We start from the raw sequence: 15,496 nt of genomic DNA on the forward strand, positions 1-15,496 counted from the left end.
TTCCAAGAGAAGTGGTGCAGGCTCCTACCCTGGGGGTGTTTAAGAGGAGGTTAGATGCACATCTTGCTGGGGTCGTTTGACCCCAGTCCTCTTTCTTTCCTGCCAGGGCAGGGGGTCGGACTAGATGATCTGCTCAGGTCCCTTCCGACCCTAGAAACTATGAAACTAAAAGGAAGTACTTCTGTTCACACGGTGTAATTGAAACTCCTTAACACGGGATGTCTTTTGATGATGTCGACAGCTGAGTAAGATTAAAGGAAGTTGATGTCCGTATGGATAGGAATTCAAGGAGGTGATGATTAATAAAAGCAGTAAAATGTGGGAAGGTTTGAAAGCTCATGTTTTAGGAGTTAAACCTTTCCCTGATTCCTTGCGATTAGAAGTGCCTTGCAGGAGGGTCGCATTGTTGCAGTTCTGTATACAAATGTTGATGGGATTCTTGTATCTTTGCTGAGTCTGGTTCCTGTTAGAGAGAGGGCATGACTAGGCAGACCTTGAGTCTGGTTGGTTGTTAGTATTTCCTTGGGAAATGCTTAGAAGTTGCTATCCTTGAAATATTTGCTTTAACTGTGACCTGTGTTCCTCCATATATATCAGGGCTTATAACCCTTATATTGTATTAAGAACCTTTGTGGTGGGGCCCAGAGTAACTTTCTGCATTTCATTTTAGCTATAGACAGAATCTTCTGTCTGTCTGCTCTACGTAAGAAAGCACTTTTGTCTCTGGATGCGCAGGTGCTGGTTGAGTGCTGACTTTTCTGCTTGTGGGTTGATTCTCCTCTTGCCGGTCTACTTTGCCATACAAACCTTTCTCCTGTAATGTCTTTATCCTGTAAGCACCATTGGGAAACTAGAGCCATCTTACGTCATTCGGAAGTTCCTGGATGCTCAGCGCATCCACAATCTGACAGCCTACTTGCAGACGCTCCATCTGCAGTCCTTGGCCAATGCAGACCACACGACATTGCTGCTGAACTGCTACACCAAGCTCAAAGACAGTTCCAAATTGGAAGAGTTCATCAAGGTAATGGGGAAAGGCAAAACAATTGTGCAAATTATGAGGTCACCATGGGGACTAGCAAAGGGGTAATAGTAAGATAGGCTGATTTGTACTAGTAGCTTTGCCCGTGCAAGTATAGCAGAATAGTTCCCTTGACGTTCTCATGTGCTCATGTCCAAGGGCCTAGCAGCATTACATATGTACCTGCCTTGCAGTTTTAAAGCTTTGTGTATGGGAGACTGCAGTGTTCCTACTGTGATTAACCCTTAAAAAACTTGGCAGAGTGTAGCTGGAACACAGGCCACATACAGCGTCAATCCTCATCTTGCATGAAAGATGTTAATGGTTACTGGCAGGTGTTCGGGTACGTCAGCCAGTCTTTCTGTAGCAACAGGGTTGAGGTTCTTTGCTTGTCAGCCGGTCACACCCACTACCCTGCATTCCTTCTTTATAGACTAGTGAGAGTGAAGTTCACTTCGATGTGGAGACAGCAATCAAGGTGCTCCGCCAAGCAGGTTACTACTCCCACGCTGTGTACCTGGCAGAAAAGCATGCGCACCATGAATGGTACCTCAAAATCCAGCTGGAGGATATCAAGGTGAGGAGATACCACGATCTGTTTCTCTCTGGGTCTTCTGTGTGGTGTGAAACCCCTTCTCTTTATAATGGAGCCTCTTCCATTTGGTGTTGGTGTGTAAAGTACTCGGGGGAACGAACAATTGTGGTGCCACTACAGAGAGCTGCTGTGGCTGTGTGCTGTTCAGATCTCTCTGATCCACATGAAAGAGTGTTAGTAGACAAGTTAGAGGTACCTTTGGTGTTCCTTAAGGGGAAGGATCTTGAGCAGCGTGTGACCAAGGATTGAAATGGACATAACCTAAGGCAGCAGTTCTCACTCTTGAGTTGCCTCCCTGTGTTTGTTGGCTGTATTGCTGTGCTCCCCCTATTATTCCATGTTATGGATAATAGAAAGTGTGTACTTTGTGAGTACGCATGCACTGTAACTAAGAGAGAGAGGGTCATTTTTTTTCCTGTATATCTCTGTTTACACAATATTTTGCCTTCCCATGTCTTCCTCCCATGTACCCTTTAGAAATGTTGCTGCATAACATCAGAGGTGTGTATATCCTAGTCTGGGAAATACTGGTGTAAAATCTAGTGTTAGCTCTGTTGTGTCCAGGATCAGTGTCACTCCTCTAGATGCAATCCAGAGGTGGGCAGAGCAATGATAGGCAAAGTTCTCATTTGGTTTAAAAGGTATTTATGGCATTTTTTAAAGAGCTTTTCAAGTGCTGCCTGTAGGGCAGACAGGTTTGACCTTTTTACTTGGAGGACCAAAGTGGCTCCTGGTTTGCCTGATCAGCTGCTCTTTACAGAATTACCAGGAGGCCTTGCGTTACATTGGCAAGCTGCCCTATGACCAGGCAGAGAGCAATATGAAGCGGTATGGCAAAATCCTCATGCACCATGTCCCCAATGAGACCACAGAACTGTTGAAGATCCTGTGCACAGATTACCGGCCATCAGGAGACTGCGAAGGGCCTGGGATGCTGGAGGTGAAAAAGGTAGGGTACACTCGAGAGGAGAGAAGCAACTCTTGTGTTGCTTTTTTTTCACTGATGATTTTTACACTTAAATGGTGGTAGAAAACGTTGGGGCAATGTGAGATTTCTGGTCCTGGATAGAGTTCAGGTAGTACTGGAGGCTTAACTTAGGAGGAGGAAAGGCTATGGTTACTTGTGGTATTGGGCAGGATTGAGAATTCCCACTGTGGTGACTTTGAAAGGGGTTCCTGGGATCTGGCATGCACCGGTTTGAATGTTCAGGGTCTAGATGTGTACTGCTCCTCAAGAAAGAGGCAAATTTCTGAGGAGATTAGCTGAGCTCATTCTGTACAAGGTGGGAAGTGTACACTTGAGACTGGACAGCGTGTGAAAGTGTCCTTCTGGCTTGTTTTAAGGCTAATTCGGAGGAGTTCATTCCAATATTTGCCAACAACTCTCGGGAGCTGAAGGCTTTTCTGGAGCACATGACAGAAGTGCAGCATGACTCTTCCCAAGGTGTCTATGACACGCTGCTGGAACTGCGGCTTCAGAACTGGGCACACGAACGGGATCCACAGGTATGACCTCCTTCATTCTTGCAACTGGAAAGTGCTTTCGAGCCCAGGCTCTCTGCTTGTATGTCGTTAGTCTGGGAGCTCTCTCTTTGTGCATTGTTAGCTTGGTTATAACCCTGGCTTGATATGCTAGACAGAAAAATGGCCAGGCCAGGCCAGTCCCCTCCCATCTTCTGTGCCCCATTGGAACAAAACTATTACTGCTTTGGTTCTTTGGGGGTCTCGCTCATCGTAGCTTTTGGAAACTGCAATCCCATGGGCAAATGCCTTAGCCCGCAGATCTCCACCCTCTCTGTCCTGTGCTGAAAGCTGTTTTTCTACAGGCAGTTGCTGCAGTATCAAATCAAAGCAGAATTCCTCCTATCCAGAGGATAGGAGAGGAGCTTCTATGCCAGGGGCAGGCAAAATGCGGCCCGTGGGCCAGATGCAGCCTGCCAGGCCATTCTATCCGGCCCACGGGGCCCCTAAAATATTTAGAAAATGGATAATTATCTGCCTCTGGCTGCCCATTATGTGGCCCTCGATGGTTTGCCAAAACTCCAGTAAGGAGCCCACCGCCCAAAATAATTGCCCCACCCCTGTTCTATGCCATGAGGCGGTGGTGGGCAGTTATTTTGGCTCGAAGACCACTTAGTGAATTTAGACCTGTCGGGCCATGCACACACAATCTTTTAGAAGATGTTGTTGGTAACGTATTATAGATAAAGCAAATCGTAGACTAAAAATCAAATATATACCATATAATGTAATTCAAAAAGTATTTTTTCCTGACTTGCGTGCATTTAGAGGCAATTGCATAATAGCTCAAGAGACAGTTTTATGCTTTTTATATTGTGTATAGGGTGTGGGGGCGTGAGGCGTGTGGGCTGCTGCCTGTGCAGCAGGTCCTAGGAGCTTGCCGGGGGTTGGGGGTGAAGGAAGGGCAATGGGTGCATGCAGCAGAACATGCTTGGCAGCGTGATGCAGGTGCGAGCGCCCCACCTTGGCTGCCCCAGCAATGCTCTCCATAGGGCTGAGCCCTGTCCAGGGCAGCCGGCGCTGGGTTCCTGCCCTAGTCGGGCAAGAGTGCACAGCTTTCTGGCAGCGTTGCTCCTGGTGCAGTCGTACTTTCGTAGTTAGTAGGGTCGGAAGGGACCCGAGCAGATCCTTGAGTCCGCCCCCCTGCCGTGGCAGGAAAGAGTACTGGGGTCAAATGACCCCCAGCAAGGTGTTCATCTAGCCTTCTCTTAAAGACCTCCAGGGTAGGAGCCAGCACCACTTCTCTTGGAAGTTGGTTCCAGATCCTAGCTGCCCTGACCGTGAAGTAGCGCCTCCTGATGTCTAACCTAAATCTAGCCTCTGCCAGCTTGTGACGGTTATTCCTAGTCGCTCCTGGTAGTGCTCGGGGGGGGAACAGTGACTCCCCCAATGCCTGCTGGTCCCCCCTGACTAGTTAGTAACCGGCCACTAGATGCCCCCCTCGGCCTTCTCTTGTGGAGGCTGAACAGGTTCAGGTCCCGGAGCCTCACCTTGTAGGGCCTGCCCTGCTGCCCCCTGATCGTGCGAGTGGCCTCCTCTGGACCCTCTCCACGTTGTCCAAATCCCTTCTGAAGTGCGGCGCCCGGAACTGGACGCGGTACTCCAGCTGTGGCCTGTGCGCTTGTTGGCGTTGAATCCCATCCTATTCTCATCCACGCACCCCTGTAACCTGTCTAGGTCTGATTGCAGCCTATTCTTACCTTCTAGCGTACCCACATCCCCCCCAACATCTTAGTGTCATCAGCAACTTTGAACAGGGTGCTTTTTACCCCCTCGTCCAAGTCACTGATGAAGCTGTTGAACAGTGTGGGCCTGAGGACCGAGTCCTGCGGGACCCCGCTGCCCACATCCCTCCAGGTTGAAAATGACCTGTCCACCCCCACTCTCTGGGTGCGGCCCTCCAGCCAATTGGCGGCCCATCCCGCTGTGTAGGTGTCGACACCACGTTCCCCGTTTCTTAATGAGAACGGGGTGAGAGACTGTGTCGAAGGCCTTCCGAAAGTCCAGAAAGACTATGTCCACTGCTACCCCTGCGTCTAAGGATTTGGTGACCTGGTCGTAGAAGGCCACCACGTTGGTCTGACAGGACTTGCCTCGAATGAGCCCATGTTGGTTGCCCCTAAGCATAATCTCCCCCGCTGGCTCCTTGTGGACATGCACCAGAACCATTCTCTCAAAAAGCTTCCCCAGGATCGAGGTAAGACTAACTGGCCTATAGTTCCCCGGGTCCTCCTTCCTCCCCTTCTTGAAGATGGGAACCACGTTGGCCCTCTTGCAGTCCTCTGGCACCACACCAGAGCACCATGAGTGCTCGTGCAGCTGTGCCAGGGGTCCCGCAATGACCGCAGCTAATTCCCTCGGTACTCGGGGGTGGAGATCATCCGGACCAGCTGATTTGAATACATCCAGTCCCTCCAGAAGTTCCCTGACTAGCTCCTCACCCTTGGCTGAGGTGTGCCTCCCCTGGGGTGTACGGTGGACCCGGGGTGGGGGTGTGGCTGTTCCGGTCCCTGCTCAGGAAAATGGAGGCAAAGAAATTGTTAAATAGGTTAGCTTTGTCATCTGGTGTGACAGCCAAATTTCCTAGCGTGTCCTGCGGGGGCCCAACGTTACCCAGAACCTTCTTCTTGCCCCCTATGTAAAAAAGGACTCCTTGTTGTCCTCGATCTGGGAAGCTAGTCCCAGTCCCAGCTCCGCCCTGGCCTTCCTGACTGCCCCCCTGCATCCCTGAGGAACCGCAGTATAGTCCTCCCTGGTGATGGCCTCTCCCTTCCATTGGGCGTGCGCCTCCCTTTTAGCTAGGAGACATTTCCAGATGCTTTTGGTGAGCCATGGGGGCTTTTGTGCCCTCCTGCCCCCTTTTGATCTGTGTTGGGATTACCTCCCTTTAGGGCTTGGAGAATCGTCCGCTTAAGGAGTGACCGCTCTCCTTGGACACCTGGCTCCCCTCCCCTCCGGGACCTTAGTGCTTCCCCAATGATTCTCCTTAGCTCGTTGAAGTCTACCCTCCTGAAATCTAGCTCATTGAAGTCCCAGCCCTCCAGCTGCTCCTCCCCTCTCCCTGGCTCGTCCTCTGCCTGCTCCAGATAGGGTGGGGGAGCTGCAGCCAAGTGGTTCCTGCCTCATTGTGCAGACCTCCAGCTCCCAGCTGCCTTTCACCCACTCTGCTGCCTGCAGGGGGCTGCTCATCACTCCGGGTGGTTGAGTGGCTGGAAGGCAGCTGGGAGCTGGAGCCCCGCATGCTGGAGCAGGAGCTGCCCAGCTGCAGCTTACGTCTCACTCTCCCCAGCCATGCAGTGGGGGTAGGAAGAGGAGGAGCCAGGGGAGTTGAGGGGGAGCCAAGCAGTAGCCAGGCAGCTGCATTTGTGCTGGGAACAGCTGTGGGCTGGATCCAATTAACTGGCGGGTACCCGTCCACAGGACAGATCCAGTCAGTTGGGCCAGATTTGGCCTGCGGGCTTTAATTTGTCCACTCTTGCCATAAGAGCTGTTAGGGGTAGGTGTCTGGTCTTTGGGGTAGAATATCTGTCTTCTGAGACTTAGTGTTGTGGTTGGCTTTGTGCCTAGATCAAAGAGAAACTTCACAGTGAAGCCATCACCTTACTGAAGAGTGGAAAGTTCAGACGTGTCTTTGATAAAGCCTTAGTCTTATGTCAGATGCACAACTTCAAGGATGGAGTCCTCTACCTCTATGAACAGGGCAAACTGTGAGTGCTGCTTCCTATCCCCATCTCCACCCCCCCAGCGACTTGGCTACAGACCTTTCTGCTCTCCGAGGGTAAAGGTCCTCTGAGAGTTTCAAACAGGATCCTGCCTCAGGCGACAGATCTACAGGGACCCATACTATGTTAGAAGGGCAGTGTTATGTATAGTAGGAGGGGTTTGTTCTCTTTGGTTGGCCTTAGTGCAGGCGGGATTATGTGGTTGCTACTATAGGGACACCAGGCTGTAGTATAAGGGAAAAGAGGATTGACTTAACTAATTTACCCTTCCCTTCAGTTTTCAACAGATCATGCATTATCACATGCAGAATGAGCAGTACAGGAAGGTGATTGAGGTATGTGAGCTGTATGGAGACCAGGAGGCATGCCTCTGGGAACAGGCTCTCAGCTATTTTGCCCGGAAGGAGGAGAACTGCAAGGAATACATCACAACAGTGCTGAAACGCATAGAAAACAAGAACCTCATGCCTCCACTGCTCGGTAATGACAACACCTACCTCAAGAGAACAGGGATGGAGCATACTCCCTTTAGACTGAGGGCTTGAGCAGAAGGGTACTAGCTGAGGACACAACTGATCTCCTACTAATGCAGCTAGAGATCATGCAAAGGCAAAGCTAGTTCCCTAGTATCGTGTACTGAAGGATAAAAGAGTAGAGAGTAAGAATATACTTCCTTGATTTAAAGACGGGAACTTTGAAATAAGTCTCACAACCCATCTGTGAAGTGACTGAGCCTTATTCCTGTCCTCCAGTGGGAAGTCCAAAGCACAGAAGTGAATTGTCCAAAGCCCCAGAGTGAGTTGGCAAAGATGGAATAAAATCCAGATTTCCTTACTGCCAGGTCCCTTGCCCTAGCCACCCAGACATGATCCCTGCTACCTCTTTTATGGTTAGTGTCTCCTACCAGATACTCCAAAGCTTAACTTCTTTCATTACATCAAGAGGTTGGCAGTATAGTAAAACCATCGCCCTGGCCTTCAGGTGGCATTTTTGAGGAAAGCAGTGTCGCTTTTGCAAATCCCTGTCTGTTTCTGTACCCACATGTTGGTTATCATAGTCGTGCAGACTCTGGCTCACAACTCCACAGCCACGCTATCTGTGATCAAGGATTATCTGATCAACAAGCTGCAGAAGCAGAGTCGTCAGATTGAGCAGGATGAGCAGAGGATTCAGAAGTACCGTGAAGAAACCACAAAGATCCGCCAGGAGATTGAAGAGCTCAAAACAAGGTTGGACCTCAGGGTTTCTTATCTTGTGATGGGATGTCTAGTTCACATGAAGAAAAAATATTTTCTGTCTTTTACCACCCTTTTGCTCCTATTGTCTCAGTCCCAAGATCTTCCAGAAGACAAAATGCAGCATCTGTACAGGTGCCCTGGAGTTGCCGTCTGTCCACTTCCTGTGTGGCCATTCCTTCCATCAGCACTGCTTTGAGAGCTACTCTGAGAGCGATTCTGAGTGTCCCACCTGCATGCCGGAAAACCGCAAAGTGATGGACATGATCCGAGCCCAAGAGCAGAAGAGAGACCTACACGATCAGTTTCAGCATCAGGTAGAGATGTCACCATTACTGTCTTCCCTTTGTGCTTGCTGGGTTTTAAATAGCTGTGGGTTAATAGCACACGAGTTCAGGCTTCTGCGTGTTGTCTGATACCTGTTGGGAACAGAAGGCAAGCTGCTTTGCAGACAGGGTCGTGTCGACTCCAAGTAATAGAGCACGGGGAGCTGAGTGACCTGGTTCTAAGATGACTTCTACCCCCGCTCCTTTTTTTTTTTTTTTGTGGTCTCAGAATGGAGGTGGAGATGATCTCCTTTCAAGTACCATAGCTAAAGCAGCTGTTCAGTGGCGCACAGGAACTCTGCCCAGTGGCTTAGGCCGTCAGATGGCAGTGTACATCAGGAAGGAAAAGAATGCTGGTCACAGTGGAATTGGCTCAGAAAAGGATCTTTTCTCAGCCTGGGTTAGAACATGCCAGCTCTGCATGCTAATGAGCACATTGGGAAATTGTGGGTCAGGCGACATACAGAAGCCATGTTGAAAGCCCAGCATTCAGCTTGGCATGTTTACCCATAGATTCTGTGCCTCTCCTAAAGTAACACGATAATGTGACCAGCCTTAAGGGATGAGTATCAGTTTTTACAAAACCTTAGTGTAACTGGGCGCTGACAGGAGGGTCCCAGGACGATGACAGCTCTGCTGTGCTTGTACGTGACCCAGCAGAGCTGCCTGGCTCCTGAATGCCGCAGGGTGGGTAGGAATACTTTTGCAGCAGGATTCAGCCCCCTCTTAATCAGATGTCTTTGTTCCCAATAGCTTAAGTGCTCTAATGATGGCTTCTCCGTTGTTGCTGACTACTTCGGTCGTGGGGTTTTCAACAAGCTCACCCTCATCACTGACCTGCCGCCAGGCAAATCTGCCACGACTGTTGATGCTGGTCTACAGAGGGAACTCCTCATACATACGAAACGCAGCACCTAGAGTCTGCTCCCACGTCGGACGCCACCCTGCTTGGTCCTTCTAGTGTGCCATGTGTATCTTGAGGGACTCGGCTATTGCATCTTGATTTCTTGAATTCCTCCAATGACTTGTAAACCCGCCAGTGACGAGATAAGAGGAAGACGGAAGCTACCATGTTGTTAAAATATATATAAAAAAATAAACCCCATGCTCTGGGCATGGGTTTGAACCCAAGCCAGGATGCATTAGCCTCAGCTAGCCTCGCGCCCTGGCCCCCGTGCCCACCCTAGTGCATTGGTGCAGGCTCGAGTCCTGCTGCGGGTGTTGCTGAGAGCAGGGGCAGTGGTGCTGCCCGAGCCTGGGAGGAGCAGGGGTCGCAGCAGGAGGCTTTACCCAGAGGTGGGGGTGGGCGGGGGGTAGTTTTTGGCGCTTAGGTTGCGGCGGCTGTCCCCCGCTTGTCCCGGTTCTGCCCATTGGAGCCCGGCCCGTCCGCCTGAGCACTCGGGTCCGAGCAGGGCCTGACCGCATCGCCCCGGGGGCGCAGTGCGCCTGCGCGGGGTCAGAACCCAGGCTGTGTTAGCGCCACGACCTGGAAGTGACGTAGCGGAAGCTGGTGCTGAGGCGGCCGGGTGGGATGGTGCGCAGCACTGGCTTCGGCTCCGGTCCGCGGCCCGTGTGGGAGCCGCCATGTCCGCCACGGTGAGTCCCACCCGGGCCTCCGCGCCAGCTCCCGGGTCCCCGGGCCCCGCCCCCCGAGTGCCCCGCGCGTCGCGTGCCTGTGACGTCAGGCCGCGCGCGCCTGCGCCGGACCGAGCTGCTGAGAGCCCACCGGGAGTCCCGCGGGCCGCAGCCCTGGGTCGTCCCCTGCCCCGCCCTGCCCTTCTGTACGCGCGGCCGGGCCGCGGCGGAGCCTGCAGCCCGGGATGGGACAGGCCTCGCCTCTGCGGGAGCCGGACGGACTGGGCGCTTGCTTTACTCGTGGCGGCGCCATCGCGGCTCTGGGCGCCGGGCTGCAGCTCTGGCACTCTCACAGCTGCCAAATCAATTGTTTCGTGTCTTAAAATTCAACAGAATTAAAGCTGGGTTCAGGCAGATTCCATTTCATTAGGAATCTTGGGGAGCTTGCCATTTCTGAGGTATTTGCGTTGGCTGCCTAATCCTTTGAAACCAGAAGGTGGTTTCTCTGCAGAGATGAAGTTCACCTTTGCCTTTCCCACCTGGCAGTTTGTGGTGTTCTTAGGAAGAAGTTTCTGCATCGCAGTCGAACAGGATGTTTGTTTTGGGGAGGCAACACCAGTGAAGGTGGAGCTTGCTGTCCTAACAACGATAGGTGTCCCAGCAAGGAGTACACAGAAGGGGATCAGGGTACAGAAGTATTTATGTACAGCGGTGCTGAGGAGTCTGTGGCAAAGCAAAATTGGTGTTTTCACTGACAGCAAAGTGTGTCAGTGAAGTTAATTGATAAATATTGTGCAATACCGCATGCCATGGAGGCAGACATGTTCCTTTCGTATGAGTGAAGTGCCCCAAACAGTAAGAGAGAAAGGAGTTGGGGGTGCCTAAGTATGCACGTGAGCCCTCCTGTATAGATCTGATGAACTGTATGCTGTGTTTCTGGATGTGATGCTCATGTTTGACTTCAGTTTGCTCCTTAGGGTGTTACTAGCCTGGTGGATAATGTGCAATCGTGTCCTTACTCAAATCAACGTTACACACAGTTAATGTTGCCTTGGACTTTATTGAGCCAGCTATAAAAAGGAAATCTTTTGTGCATTTGGTAATCTGTTAACATAAAGCCCAATTCAGAATCCTAGGTTACGGTAGTAGTCAAAGGAGGTGGTAAATGCTAGGCATTGGAATTAAATTAATGCTTTTAAGATTCATTTTTAAGAACATTCGTTTATTTTATTAATAACAACTGTAATATTGCTACCGGGCAATGCTAGCAATTTTCAGGTGGGTCGATACCACTACCTAGTTTTTCCAATTGATTCAGTGCAGTACTTTTTCCTCAGAGAATGCTGCGAAGGTAGCCGCTGTAGCTTAATTCCCTTCCCCGAAGAGCTGACAACCTCCACTGATCCCACCCCCTTTTCTTGCTGTGATGGCCATTCCCTCCCAATCTCCTAATCCAACCCGTACTGTAGCTGCCTCCCATTTCTTATCTCTGTGCCCAGGTTAGATTAGGAGGGTCACAAACAGAATGTCCCCTTCCTTTAGCACATGTTCTCGCACATGTTGTGCTAAGCAGCAGGGGCAGCAGCTTCCCTCTTCTTCTGATTTAAGGAGCGTCTGCTGCTTATATAACTAAACAGACTTTGGAGTGAATTTATCCTTAGGCATGGAAAATTGTACATCAAGGAACAGCCAGGTAAAGAAGTGGATGTTGCGTTCCAGACTGGTGTTTTTCATGATAATTACAGTCAGTGTGTCTGTACTCTGAAATTTTTTGGGTGGGGGAGGGGGTGTCCTTTCACAGCCCAAGCTTAAACATCTAGCCATCTTTTCTTTCCTGAGTTTGTGCAGGATGGGGTCTTGAACCAGGGGAGTAGCACTTCCCGCTTGAAAAAAGTGCCAATTAAGTTGTCAGAAGTTTGCGTGTCTGCAGTGTTTGTCTTAATTAAAAGATAGCGTTGAAAACATGTCAGGTAGGAGGGGTGAGAAACTAAATGGGGGCTACAATTTTCTATTTATGCCAGGTGCGGAATGAATCGGTTTTAGCTGTTAATTCATCGTAACTTAAAGGTCTGGTAGCTAAGGTGTCAGCGAGTATGCAGAGAGAAATTAACCTTTGTACATTTTGAAGACGGACCTTTTTGTATAAGGATGAAATGTGTTTTCTTAATGAATGACCCTTAATTATGGGATATTTATTTAAGAGGAACCGAACGTAAAGTTTATGACGCCCAGTCCTGCAAACTGGACTTGCTGTGGAAGTCAATATATGAACCAAAATGGGACTGTCAGTTTTTTATGCTAAAGTTGACAGTGTTTGGTGACTTACACTCTTGTCCTGAGTCTGCCGGATGGCTGACTGCCTTCTGTGAAATGCTGGACACTTCAGCTGTAGCTGGAGATGATGCTTTTTTTAGTAGCTTATTCTTTAATAGATTTGTGCATTAGATATTTTGTTCAGCGTAGGAAGAGGTGGCTGCCAGCCTGAGGGCACACTTTAACTGCTCTGGTAGGCAGAATGAGCTGTGAGGTGCCACAAACATTTGTAAAGAAAACCCTGTGGACCTATGAATTCAGGGACCCGTTTTAATTTTACAAATAAATGTAATGCATTTTGCAGGACAAAAATGGCCTGAAAGACAGAGTTATCCGAGTGGGCACCAGGAAGAGCCAGGTAAGTTTCTGTTGTTCTAACTTCTGTCCTGGCATGGCTACACTGTTGAGTCTCTTTTCAACAGGAAATATTGTGCTGCTTAAAACCTTGCTGCTGTATTCCTTAAAGTAGAAAACGTAGGTGGCTCATTTCAGTTTTGAAAAGCCTTTGTGCAGTACTTACGTAGGTGTATATCCAGGAAACGGTGCGTTTCAGGCATGCCGCATACAAGGCACAGTGCAGGACTTGGGGTTCCTCCAGTAGCGTTTGATGGGGGCTATTCAGAGAGATCTGTCTCTCCTAAGGTGCTGTCTCAGTTTAAGTACCAACTTCATGCAACTAAGAGGCTGGATGGACATACTCATCAGAAGCGTTAAAAGGAGGGTGTGGGTGTACCTCAGCTGGGAGGTTCAGACTCTTACCTGCGTGATCTTGCAGTGATGCAGGTCATCACACGCACTTTTTACCGTGACTCTGAGCAACTCGGGGTTAGGGTTGTAGTGGCTTTGCTATGCTTGTAGCACTACAGAGTCCTGCAGATGCAACTGGGATACCCTAGAAGCTTACGTTGGTATCCTTTGATAGTGATACAGTCATTACCTCTGTCTGTGCCCTAGCAAATTATTTTTCAGAGATGCTGAGCCCTCCTGGCTCACAAGTGCAGCTAGTGAAGTTCTAGGTCTGTGCTTTGGAACCCTAAAATAGTGTGCAGTCTTGCATGTTGCTCGTGATTTATTTGAGCCTCTGTTTTCTTCTTTGTCAACTTGGACCAGTAATGTAAATCAGTAATTTGTGAAACCTCACACCCCAGGCATTAGTAAAGCATCTTTGGGTTCTTGAATTAAATACAAAGTTGTTATTGGGAAACAAATGTATTTGTTTGTGTTTATACAGATTACCTTTTTTCCCCTGTGGTGTAACCAAAAGCACCCAAGTTCCCTCCTGAAAGCAGCCCTAGAATTCAGTAATTACGTGTTTGCTGAAGAATGAGCTCCTGGGGTTAGGACAGCGTTCTGGCAGCAGTTAGTGCTTGCGGTCCCCTTGAGAGCAGAGGTAGGGGGAGATCCCTGCATGTTGGAGTTGTCGCACATTGTTGAGGCTGAGGATGAGAAGCTTGTCCCATGGCTGCCTAGCCTGGATCAGCTATTTGAATAAATGGAACCTTAGTCCCTTGGCTGTTACCTGGCATGTCTGAGTGTCAGATCAGGGGAGAAATTTAAGTAACGGGCATCTGACTACCTTTCTGTTGTAGGTGAAACAAAAATTCTTTCCGTCTGTATTTTGCTGCCAGTGAGGATCAGGTATCTTTGATATAGTGGCAAACTATATGCTGCTTGGACCCTCACAAGGGCCTGGTGGGGGCGGGTACAGAGAGATACAGTGAGTGTGTCTCTTGCTATCTTAACTGCAGCTGGTAGGAGCAGGTTTGCAAAGAGAGATAAATTTCCTTTACGGTTTTGTTCTGAGATAACGTTGCTCACCCTGGCAGTTAGCGGTAGGAACATTTCTTTACTTTGAGGGAGGCTGGAGGATGAGGCACATTAGCTTTGGTGAAAGAACCTTTGCTTTCCCTGGTGGCAATGAGTAGCAGAGCCCTGTGTCCCAGATTATTGTTAAGAATTGTCAGTAATGAGACTTTGCACATCTCTGTGATTCACTTGGGAATCTGGCAGCATTTTACAAGAGGTCAGGCTTATTTCACGTGTGGGAAAACTAAGGTGCAGCAAACAAAGCAGCTTGCTCACAGCCAAACTGTGAATCGGTCGCAGAGAGATTAGCGTGCAGGAGATCTGGCTCTTTTCTGTAGCTGTGACCTCTAGGATACGCTGCCTCCTTCCAGCTGAGGGTTGGTGGAAGGTTTCTTTAGGTTTTGCTTCGGTAGCATAGTTGCTGTGGACTGTTTATCTCAGGAGTATCAAACACGGCCCACAGACGGGATCTAACCCATGGAACCCTGCATCTAGCTCGTGGTGCTCCCTCTGTGTCTGATTAGACCCAATCAAGGCACGTTACACACACATGGCACAGAGCTTATCTGCTGGACAGACTGGGTCCACAGACCCTCTCCCCTTCCCTTGCCCAGCATGTCCGGTCCCATGGCTGTCCCATGGCACAAGATTGCTGCACGTGGCCCGGATCTTGGAGTGGCCGGAATAGGCACTGCGTGTGGCATGGTCTGGCTGGAGCACTACCTGCGCTGCATGCCGGACTGCACTGCACGGGGCTGCACGCCACACGTGGCAGCCTCTCTAGCCAGTCTGGGACCTGTGCTGTGTGTGCGCTTGCAGACACTGGGGCTGGGGGAGTTTGACATCTCTGGTTTAACTCAACCCTTCTGTCAGAATGCAAGGTGAAGGTCACCTCATCTGATCTGGTCTTTGCCTTTTTTTTTTTTTTTTTTTTACTGCTTCTAACCTCTGGCCTGCTCTGTCTGTTGCACTCAGTTGTTGCTTTTCCCCATGTGCAAGAGTGAGCTTGGCTCGTGTCAAACCCAAGCAGCTCCCATGTTTGGAAACAGCTTCTTTGTTTCATTAGATTATTTCAACAAGAGATGGGGAATTCTGGCCCCCGCTCAGTTCCATAGCAGCACTAGGCCAAGCACAGGAGGGTTTAGATTGTCACTCAGCGAACTGGGAGTCAACAAGCTATTTTGTGTGCCTTTGAGACCAGGGGCATCCCGGCCTGCAGGCTTTGTTCCCTAGCTTCATAGTTTCGTAGTTGCTAGGGTCGGAAGGGACCTGAGCAGATCATCTAGTCCGACCCCCTGCCCTGGCAGGAAAGAGTACTGGGGTCAAACGACCCCAGCAAGGTGTTCATCTAACCTCCTCTTAAAAACCCCCAGGGTAGGAGC

General features: G+C 49.9%; 2 protein-coding genes across 4 annotated transcripts in view; both read left to right on the forward strand.

Annotated features, from left to right (window-relative positions):
• Window positions 1-9,562, forward strand: part of VPS11 (VPS11, CORVET/HOPS core subunit) — a 15,296-nt gene extending 5,734 nt beyond the window's left edge. The window contains exons 8-16 of one of the 2 annotated variants that reach the window (XM_019547153.1): window positions 838-1,024; window positions 1,455-1,598; window positions 2,377-2,565; window positions 2,961-3,122; window positions 6,705-6,844; window positions 7,137-7,339; window positions 7,917-8,088; window positions 8,189-8,411; window positions 9,174-9,562. In XM_019547153.1, coding sequence (XP_019402698.1) covers window positions 838-1,024; window positions 1,455-1,598; window positions 2,377-2,565; window positions 2,961-3,122; window positions 6,705-6,844; window positions 7,137-7,339; window positions 7,917-8,088; window positions 8,189-8,411; window positions 9,174-9,338 — 1,585 coding nt within the window. In that variant the 3' untranslated portion in view covers window positions 9,339-9,562. Of the gene's footprint in view, window positions 1-837; window positions 1,025-1,454; window positions 1,599-2,376; window positions 2,566-2,960; window positions 3,123-6,704; window positions 6,845-7,136; window positions 7,340-7,611; window positions 7,749-7,916; window positions 8,089-8,188; window positions 8,412-9,173 lie in introns of those variants that run through there. The other variant, XR_002103183.1, reaches the window with a different exon arrangement.
• Window positions 9,563-9,910: 348 nt separating this feature from the next.
• The window catches only part of HMBS (hydroxymethylbilane synthase), an 18,419-nt gene continuing 12,833 nt past the window's right edge, over window positions 9,911-15,496 (forward strand). Inside the window, exons 1-2 of one of the 2 annotated variants that reach the window (XM_019547156.1) lie at window positions 9,911-10,016; window positions 12,613-12,666. In XM_019547156.1, the coding sequence (XP_019402701.1) occupies window positions 10,005-10,016; window positions 12,613-12,666 (66 nt within the window). In that variant the 5' untranslated portion in view covers window positions 9,911-10,004. Of the gene's footprint in view, window positions 10,017-10,664; window positions 11,689-12,612; window positions 12,667-15,496 lie in introns of those variants that run through there. The other variant, XM_019547155.1, reaches the window with a different exon arrangement.

This window comes from Crocodylus porosus, unplaced genomic scaffold (genome assembly GCF_001723895.1).
Source record: "Crocodylus porosus isolate Cpor-Errol unplaced genomic scaffold, CroPor_comp1, whole genome shotgun sequence".
In the NCBI taxonomy this organism is placed as follows: Eukaryota; Metazoa; Chordata; order Crocodylia; family Crocodylidae; genus Crocodylus; species Crocodylus porosus.